The 10,228-nt window shown below is 39.7% G+C and overlaps 2 protein-coding genes across 3 annotated transcripts in view; both read left to right on the forward strand.

Annotated features, from left to right (window-relative positions):
• LOC134813462 (BTB/POZ domain-containing protein KCTD5-like) overlaps positions 1–7,645 on the forward strand; it is an 80,349-nt gene extending 72,704 nt beyond the window's left edge. The window contains exons 2-6 of one of the 2 annotated variants that reach the window (XM_063821261.1): positions 5,025–5,112; positions 5,339–5,446; positions 5,910–6,037; positions 6,314–6,472; positions 6,695–7,645. In XM_063821261.1, coding sequence (XP_063677331.1) covers positions 5,028–5,112; positions 5,339–5,446; positions 5,910–6,037; positions 6,314–6,472; positions 6,695–6,829 — 615 coding nt within the window. In that variant the 5' untranslated portion in view covers positions 5,025–5,027 and the 3' untranslated portion in view covers positions 6,830–7,645. Of the gene's footprint in view, positions 1–4,954; positions 5,113–5,338; positions 5,447–5,909; positions 6,038–6,313; positions 6,473–6,694 lie in introns of those variants that run through there. The other variant, XM_063821260.1, reaches the window with a different exon arrangement.
• On the forward strand, positions 281–4,388 carry LOC134813453 (rab3 GTPase-activating protein non-catalytic subunit-like). The gene has a single exon (XM_063821247.1). It carries the CDS (start codon positions 298–300, stop codon positions 4,099–4,101), a length of 3,804 nt encoding a protein of 1,267 aa, XP_063677317.1. The 5' UTR covers positions 281–297; the 3' UTR covers positions 4,102–4,388.
• Positions 7,646–10,228: the final 2,583 nt, after the last annotated feature.

Below are 10,228 nucleotides of genomic sequence, written 5' to 3' on the forward strand. Positions count from 1 at the left end.
ATTTATTATAAACATCGGTAGAACAGCATAGGATGCCATCTCCCACCCCTGCATAAAATTAACTTTTTTTAAAAGCTCCACCCGGCCCCCATCACTCAACTCCTGCAGAGCTACTATACAAACTCACCTTTGCACTTTAAGGTTCACCTTTCACCTTTCGTCAAATTTTGTATGTTAAAATCAAATACAATCGATAATTATTGACACTTTTTATCAAAAATACATATGTATATTGAATAATAACATGATAAATTAGAGACAATTAAACTGTTTCCTTTAGGTTATGGTTTTGCAGATATGTGTACTAAACTACAAGACCTTGGATTCTTCACAAGCATTGAAGATATCAAAGCCTTCCTGTTCAGTGATGAGGAGATAACAGCATCATGGCTTGATGCTGTGCAGTATTCATTGAGCACTAGTGGTGACTTGATTTCCTTCCTTTACAAAAACCGTTTGATAATAACTAAATTAAAGGAAAGTGCCGATAACAATACAGTTGAGTATGACATCACTCACAAAGGTGTTATTGCAGATATAAATGAAGAGTCTGCATCATGCTTGCTGTCCCTCTCAGTGGCATTACAGCAGAAGAGTGTTGGAGCCACAACCCTCATTAAAACAAGCACGTGGAACTGTATTGCTGTGGGCTTCACTTCCGGGTATTTCAGAATATATACAGAAACTGGTGTTCAACTGTTTGAACAGATATTTCACCCTCAGCCCATCAAGTCTATGAAATACTGCCTGCCGAAAGTACTGCAGGACGAACTGCTTGTTATATATGACGACATTCTCATTGCTGTAGATGGTTTCAGCTTGTATCAATGTCTCCGGTTTTGTAGAATGCAGCAGCTCCGGACCACTGCAAGCCCAAATGCTGCTAAGAACATCAGTATATCCTTCAAGAAATGGTCACTTCAAGATCAAAAGTCTACAACTGATGTTGAATTTTATGGTGTGAGAAATACGACCCCATTCGAGCACCTTTACCAAGCATCGTTAGCTGGAGGTTCTGCAAACTATATCGGACAAGCAGGACTTGGGCCTGTTTACAACTATGTAGCAGTGGGTAAAGGACCCTTCATTGCTCAATACTGTCCCTCAGAACAGGCAGCACAGCCCATCATGTCAGAGGTAGTAATGAACGTAGCTACCAAGCTCATGTCTTATATTCCTGGATCTAGTTGGCTAACTGGCTGGTCTCAGGCTGCAAAAGAAAACCAGATCACCTTTGAGCCCCCAATTGCTATAACTAAAAACATATGTATAGACGATCCTAGAAGAGAAATTGTTTCAATCAAGGCGTCCCCCAGAGGAAACCTAGCTGTTTTAGCGGATACATTTGGTAGACTCTTATTGCTGGATGTTGCTAGCATGATTCTAGTTAACATTTGGAAAGGATACAGGGATGCTCAGTGCGGGTGGATTGCTGTGCCTTGTGAACAGGTTCATAACTCTACAATCAGGCCACAGCACACATTGTTCCTCGTGATATACGCTAAAAAGCGTGGTATTTTGGAGGTATGGTGCCCCTACCAGCACTACAGAGTAGCTGCGTTTAATGTGGGAAAGAAAGGGGTACTCTTATCCAGCATGTACGGAGCTCTTGGAGAGGGATCCTTGTCTTCTCCTCTCGCAATCCCAGCTTGGAGGCCAGCCAAATCCTGCTGCTTTCTAATCAAGGAAACTGGCAAGGTGATAAATGTCAGTGTTCCATTTGAAAGCTGTCTCGGATTGGAGTATCTGCTTTCACTAGAAGATTCCAAGTTGGTTAACAAAGCCCTAGACATTGTGCAGGCTGATAACTTTTCTCCTGAGCATGCAACTGAGATTGATAATCTTGTCCAAGAAATCAAGCTAGCAACGAATGTTTGGACAGTTATACAGGCTGTATTTGATTCTCCTCACATATCTTTATCCTACAAAACAACCTTGTGTAATTCTATCATGGCTGACATTTCTGGTTCCAAAGAACTTTGTCAACAACCTGAGTTTATAAAACTATATCAATCTTGTGATGTGTTTACCAAACTATCAACCCTCTACAGTAATGTTACTGAGCAATGGAAGGCAACAACTTTCTTGAGCTCATCAAAACAATCCCCTCTACTATCAGAAATTCAACCTGTCATAGAAACTTACTTTGGAAAAGCAAAGATCAAATCTTCTTTTGAATTTCCTGGTGTTATAGAATTTAGTAAGAGTTTTGTGATAACCCGAAACCTTAACTCCATTGATGAAAAATCAAAGTTGTCAATTGAGCTGCCTGATAATCAGAGGGAAACTGTATCAAGGTTTTTGACTCTGTTGTTCCTTTATTCAGAAGATTGGATACCAGCATTTGATCAGCTCTTGAATTGCGGCATGTCCCTACCACTGATCTTCACAATGTTCATTGAGGCTTGTTTAACTCTAGACATTCAGATCTCCTCTCAATTGTACCAGTCACAAATATGTGAAGTTATCCAGCATATTCTCTCAAAGTTTGATAATCCGAAGGAATGCTGGGACATCATGTTTGATGTTCTTAAGTCCAGTAAAAATGTTTGCCACGGTCTCATCCTAGCGATATACTGTCAGGCTATAGCCGTTGTAACCCTCGAGTTCACCACCACAACATTTGAAACAGAGCAAGACAGCCACAAGGTAGACAGTGACAGTGACAGTGGTGAGGAACAAGAATGGGTGGCCCTGGACCCGGAACACGAGCAGTGGTACACAACACGGCAACAACTCTCTGATGTCCTCCATCTCCAGATAAACACGGGGGTCGACTGTACTGTAAATACGCTCCTACGATCTAACAATCAAACTGTTACCCACGTGGTTGCTAACCATATCATTGAGAATGATCTTATTCAGAACGTTATAGACTGGGTAGAGAGGTTAAGGAACCACAAGTTAGAGGAGGGCGAAGTTAGTGAACCAGAGGAGGTGTTTGATGATAACCTAAACTGGCTACTAAACGTAGTGCCCTGGTGGCCGTACCAACTCCATCCCACTACAATATCAGTGTGTCTGATTGAGTGTTTGATATTCAGGTGGAGTGCTGTGCTGGATGAGCAGAGTCCTGATGTGGATGTGGAGTACCTTGTCTCCGCTTCTAAAGTCCTCCTCAGTCTCAAGTATGTAACAGTGCAGCAAGCACTGCTTAGTGTTCTGTGGGAAACCGTGTTTTGCTCAAAGATTAAGAAAATGTACGCTCTCATTGAAAAGGTTGGGAGGCAACCCAAGGACAGACTATGTGTGAAAGAGCTGTCTCTGACCCTGGCTTCAGTGATTGACTTTATATCTGTAGCCCGGAATATCCTGGTGAATGTAAACATTTCAACTGATCCCAGCGAGGATAGGCTTGTTGTAAAACAGGAGAACGTGTGGGCCTCTGACAGTAGGAGCTGGCTCCTACACAAAGTAGTGAGTACAGAACAAAAACTGAACCCTGACTTTGTCATACTCCACGCTCAAATAGTCACCTCTCTAGAGCTCATAATCTCCCTCAACATCAAGAACATCAGACCCTCTGTTCTCTTCCACTCCAAGTTCGCCAACCTCTTCTTCTCCCCTCTCACTACCCCCGGCACCTTCAAGTTCTCCACCACCCCCGACATAGACACCCTCCACGAACAGATGCTGAAGATGTGTGTAAAAGCTTCTGTGAACTCTGACATGAACCTCACACCTTACCAAACCTCCTGGACATATCTCATTATAAACCTCGCTACACTGTGGGAGATTGCAGTACCTATACAATCATACTTAGCTGTGTTTTTATACAGTCTAGGTAAGTTTGATGAGGGTAACGAGATAGTGCTTACCTCTCTACACAGACCGCAACTAGGAGTAGAGCTGTTAAACGTGCTGCTGTCCCTTCTTGAAATGTTAATATTCCTTGACGAGACTAGTCAGAAGTTTTACCTGCCCGTGCTGACTCCTTCCTTAAGTAGCTGGCTCAGATCCAAGAGAGATCCTAATGTGGCGCTGTTGGATATTAAGACTGTATTCAAGGCGTTTTCAAATGTCTTAACTTGGGTTTCGGGTGACGACATTATTATTAATAATTCTAGGGAACTGCGTCTCAGCCTGTTGAAAGTGTTGTAGTTTTTAGTTCTAATATGACAAAGATTTTCAGAATGCAAAGATATACATTTTAATTTCTTTGAATTTTCACTAATTTTATCATTTCAGTTTACGTGTTCTAACCTCTTTGTCGTTGCACTGAAAGTGGCTATTAGAATTTTCACGCTCTAGATGATTTCGCTGATGCTTCTGTAGTTTTAGTTTTTATCGATGAAATTTTTGGTCGTGTGTGAATGCATTTATCTGGGATTGAGTTTTAGAATGTTTTGTGTAATCATGTTAATAGTGAATATAAAACATTGAATTCAGTTTGTTGTTTATTGTGATTTTATTGACACATCTTACAATACTATTACATCATATTGCTACCTAATCAGTTTTTAGATACATCATAAAATACCATATTTCCGCATTTTAAAAATACTTTTAAAGTCATCGTACAGAATATTATGTCACTGTTTCATAAAATCATCACTCCGAGAAGCTTTAAAAGTTTAAAGTTCCACTCCATACCTCCATAAAATATTCTCTTCTGTCAATTCACGTGGTGTGATGTCACACCACGTGACGTCACAGCTATGACGTCACTGATCATCTTCTCTGTCTTATCTTTTAACCGTGAAGCCTCCCATATATCCCTCTATTGAAGCTTCATCACCTCTGTCTCATGTATACACAATACATCTCCCGTGTGTGTGTATCGCAACATAAGTTCAATTAATCTCTCTTCTTACTCCGATAGCACGTATACATTTAGAGCTGTTATATTTAATATACGATGTATGAAGTGGCAGATATACTAGATCATATGACATACCACCAACATTTGTACTGCTGCTCTGTATCAGTTACCTTCACTGAGTCCTACGTACGTGTTACTTTAGTGCTCCCTCTTGCGATATTTCCTTCTGTTTGACTTGATGTTTGGTTTATTATCTTTGTTCAGTATGACCAGCGATGCCACCGTGACTAACGGACACACTAAACATGAATCTAGCAGCAAGAAGGAGTGGGTTAGACTCAACGTTGGAGGTCAGTGCTTTAATAATCAACATTCAATCAACTTTGTTGTTGTGTAATGTTTTCAAAGCTTGTAGTTCACTTTGTAAACAATGATGGATAAGTCTAGACTAGGATTCATAACGTTTGATCATCATGATTGCTTTAGTTCATCCCGCTGCGTCCTTGTAATGATATAATACCTGTGACTGATCCATCTGTTGATAAACACTGTGACTCTTATTATAACTTATTACAGGTACAACATTTCTAACAACAAAACAAACTCTCTGCAAAGATCCCCACTCGTTTCTGTGTCGGATCTGCCATGACGAACAACTGATCGACTCCATGAGAGACTCTACAGGTGATTGCTGGCCTAATTAAGTACTTATGTAATTATCTAATGTTTGGTTCGCTGCACAACGTTTACTAGCCTTGGTTTGCAGCGGCAGTTGCTGGTAAATATAAATATAAATCGTCGGTAAATGTGCATTGTGCACTGTATTTTAGGATACAGCGAGGCTCTTAATTTATTTAGCTTAACTTTGCGTCAACGCAGCTATTGTATTAGAGCTTTTCGTCTAGAACGGAAACAAATTCTTCAGATTATTATGGAGCCAGAGTGACTCGCTAAACCTGGTTAAAACCTTTCCATCCCATTACATAACACTGAAATACAACAAATTTACAATAAAATATAATATGTATGTTGACAGGTGTGGGAATGTGAACTCTTTAACTGGGATGTATTAAGTTACTAAATAAGTTATATCGCGACTAAATCTATTGTTTAAATTGTACCAATATTTTACACAGAACCATTCCAGGTGCGTTTCTTATAGACCGGGACCCCGCCTACTTTGGTCCAGTACTAAACTATTTGAGACACGGCAAAGTTATTATCGACAAGAATCTGATTGAAGAGGGCGTCCTCGCTGAGGCGGAGTTCTACCAGGTTATTTAATTATAATTAATTAAATAATTAAGTTAAAGTATTATAAGTTTCGTTATAAAAGAATGTTGTAGTGTGATATGTGATATTAAAGCGAGTCAATAGGTGTTTGATGATATGTCCTCGCGTACGATTATTATCAGTATTCACAACTTTTCGTGGATTAGATATTCAAACGTCCTGAGAACACTACAAATAAACTTCCCGCTGCACTGGTCCTGGCAACACTTATAAGAGCTATTAGTTAATTAGTAGTTATTAACGTTCTAACATTTGCAGATATCCTCGCTGGTGAGGTTACTGAAAGTGAGGTTGAGGGAGAAGGACGATGGTAACCAGAGCAAGAGAACTCAACAAGTTTACAGAGTTCTACAGTCCCACGAGGACGAGCTCACTCAAATGTTGTCTACTCTTAGTGATGGCTGGAAGTGCGAACAGGTACAGAACGGGGAAAGGGGTATGCTAGGGAGCTGAGGAGAGGGTCCTATTAACTATAGATACTGTGATTAAATTGTAGTATTGATTGTCAGCCAGGAAATAAAATATATACACTCCTTAAGTAATAAATTCTGTAATATAACTTGTTCTAGTACTATAAATAGTAACCTTTTATTAGTATATCATTGTAATTATAGTAACCTGTAATATCACTATCTTCAGGTGATAAATATTGGTAGTGGGTACAGTTACGAATGTAACCAATCAGAGTTCCTTATCCTCGCCTCTTATCAGCTCGACACACCCGACAGCGACCACTCACCACACAAATTCATCGACAAAATCCAACTTCCTTAAACTTTGATCCGCCCATTTGCTAGAATCATTCTGGCAGTACGCCAGTTTGCCAGCTGAGGTCGAGGGGTTTGGTGCGAGTTTGAACGCTGTCGCGAATATATATTCCTAGTGAGCGCTGCCGTCTTTTAGATAAAGTTTTGTATAATTTGTGGACAAATTGCAGCTCCCTCCTCGTGGAGAGAGACTGTGTTATTAGTGAAGCATTGAACTTCGGCCTTTTCAACTCCAAACAAATCTAAAACATCCTCAATTTACGTGGTCCGGCCCTTAAATCCGGGATAGTTGGAGTTTGGTGTTTCGCCGTATATTTAAACTAACCTTTACTTCTTCTGTCCGATTGATTGTTAATTTGGCGGGGAAAACACCATCATGTTTTCAATGAGACTATTAGTATGAGCTCATTGAACTGCCCACTGATTGGCCAGTATTGTTAGTACAGTAAAAACTAAAACCCCGATTTACCGCGGAGTTTGGGAGAAAGGAAAATCGGGGTTTTACCGTGCTTTGATTGGTTAGTGAGATTGTTAGAACAGCTCTGATTGGTCAGTAGCTTTCTTCATGGTGTGACAAACTTTATACGCTCTTGTAAATTCTGAAATTTTCTAATGATCGCATGTTTTACTTTTAAATCTCACAGCATGCCACGTTTGCCCAGATTGTTTGACTTTTGGAATTTAAAAAAGCATGCTTTGGTTGAAAAACAATATTTTTATGTTATGACTTATAATATTTAAATCTTGAAATGTTGGTCCTAAAGGGGTACCAAAATATGTGAATGTGTGCCAATTTCGGTCGGATTGCTGACACTGCCAAGAATGATTATATATTTATATTGTTCAAAAAAGTATGTCGATAATAATAATAAAACAGCTGGTAAGTTAAGGCTTAGATAATATAGCTGTCAGCTATATATAAATTATAATGTAGCTATAATAAAACATATTATGTAGCTATAATATAACATAGCTGTCAGCAGTCGTTGAAACATTGATTCAACCTTCAACACTCGCAATCAATGTATCAATTATTGTACTTATATCAGTGGAAATAAACTAGCATTTCTCCGAAATGTAGCCGAGGACATCGCAGTGAGAACATTACAATTATATCAGTACATACTGTATCTCATTTGTCAATAAAAAGCACTAGTACACGTATGTATGGTACTGTACGCGCCGTACAGTACCGTACATGCATATATTGTACATCGTGTGCTTCTATCGAATTCTATCGGATACAAGACTGAACAAATTCTGATTTATCATTGTGCCCTTTTTCCTTTTATTGTTGAACATTCAGGAATCTAGCCCACCCCACCCTGTCTGATGTGTTCCGTACTATCGATACTACAATGTTTTTAATCTGAGGTTTTTGGGGTAGCAAGTGTAGGATTATTCATCTGATGATATTGTCCAGCAGCAGCCTACCAGGATAGTTCCCACTAGTTCCCACTAGTTCCCACTAGTTCCCACTAGTTCCCACTAGTTCCCACTAGTTCCCACTAGTTCCCACTAGTGGCATATGAATAATAATATGAACATAATGTGATGAGGACTCAATATTAACAATGTATAAATGTGTGGTGTTTAGTAAGTAGTGTGTCATAAAGCTTGTTTCAGTTAATGTTTACTCGGGTTTTGTGTAGTGTGTATAATCTAAATTGTGAATTAAAACGTCATTATTTTCCATAACTTATATATATAACGTCTATTTAACGCGTTAGTTAATACTTTATTTGTATTTACCGACAAGGATTTGTATCATTAAAATTCCGTGCAATATTGAATGTTGAAGTTGATACATTTTTATTTAACAATTTCGGATATCACATTATACATTTTCAACTCCCATGGCCATGATTTACTTATTCATTATACGATGAACATATTCTGAGATCTCATAATAATGCAGTATGCACCTATTAAATTCCCGAGATGTACTAATAATGTACATAATATAATATATAATTATTAATTATATAATTATAATGTAATTTAGATCTTATTATACTTCTTTAGTCACTTCTTCACTTCATCTCTTATAATATGTACTAGGATTTCATTTTCAATTTTGATAGTTATGATATTATAATTTTAAATGCTACAACAGTAGTTCGTGCGATGGAACGAATGCAAGTTATGCAAGTTATATCTGCATCCTATCAGAGGCACATATTAGGTGCGATGGGTGCGGGATCGCACAATTTACCGTTTTCCGCACATTTCCGCATAATTTATTGTTTTCCGCACACTTCCGCACATTTTGTAATTTTCTGCATATTTTCGCATAATCTAGCGTTTTCCGCGTAATTTCGCATAATTTTGAAATTTTCGCGTTAAGATTTTCGAGTGTAAAAACCAAAATATGTTAAAAGTCGGGCCCTTTTAGGACCGTGACTCAGGCCCTTTTAGGACCGTGACTCAGGCCCTTTCGGGACCGTGACCCAGGCCCTTTTGGAACTCATACCTAGGCCACGTGACCCAGTTACCACGTGACCCAGGCCCTTTCGGGACCCTGACCCAGGCCCTTTCGGGACCGTGACCCAGGCCCTTTCGGGACCCTAACCCAGGCCCTTTCGGGACCGTGACCCAGGCCCTTTTGGAACTCATACCTAAACCACGTGACCCAGTTACCACGTGACCCTGACTCAGGCCCTTTTGGAACTCATGCCTAGGCCACGTGACCCGGTACCACGTGACCCAGGCCCTTTCGGGACCATGACCCAGGCCCTTTCGGGACCGTTACCCAGGCCCTTTCGGGACCGTGACCCAGGCCGTTATGGAACCCTCGTCGTTACCGTACTTCGATCATACCTGCAGCCCTTTTTATCGGGTAATGAGCTCTATTCGTTGTAGCGTTGGCTTTATAGTGGGCTTAATGGATCTTGGATCAAATGGTTTACAAGTACTGACGATCAATGCCAACAAGCGTGTCACATATTTGCGATCACGCATGGGATCTGATCGACTCTATCAAGAGGCGTCTTCAAATAACTGTCTCCTGATCTCCACCAGATCAAGTCACTGTTCTCAGATAACTGAATCTCAATATAGGTTCAATCATGGTCTTAGTAAAGAACTACACCCTCAGTAACACATAAACAGACCTACATTTGATAAGAGCGGCGGTTATACGTTTAGAATTTCCAAAGTCCTTCAGAAAATGCAAAAGAAAACCGCACAATTCCCGCACAAATTTCGAAAAAATCGTCGCACATTTGCCGCATAATTGGTAAAAATTTACCGCACCTTACCGCACATTTTACCTTTATAGTCGAGTGCGGTACCGCATAATTTCGATTTTTTTACCGCACCTAATATGTGCCTCTGCATCCTATAGATTTAATAGATATGACTATGAGGTCAGGGTAGATATTGTCAGGGTAGATATTGTTAATAT

This window comes from Bolinopsis microptera, chromosome 3, assembly GCF_026151205.1.
Source record: "Bolinopsis microptera isolate Bmic1 chromosome 3, MBARI_Bmic_1.0, whole genome shotgun sequence".
Taxonomy (NCBI): Eukaryota; Metazoa; Ctenophora; class Tentaculata; order Lobata; family Bolinopsidae; genus Bolinopsis; species Bolinopsis microptera.

Bases quoted from the DNA above. Each gene is read 5' to 3' on its own strand.
- LOC134813453 (XM_063821247.1), top strand. From the start codon at position 298: ATGTGTACTAAACTACAAGACCTTGGATTCTTCACAAGCATTGAAGAT.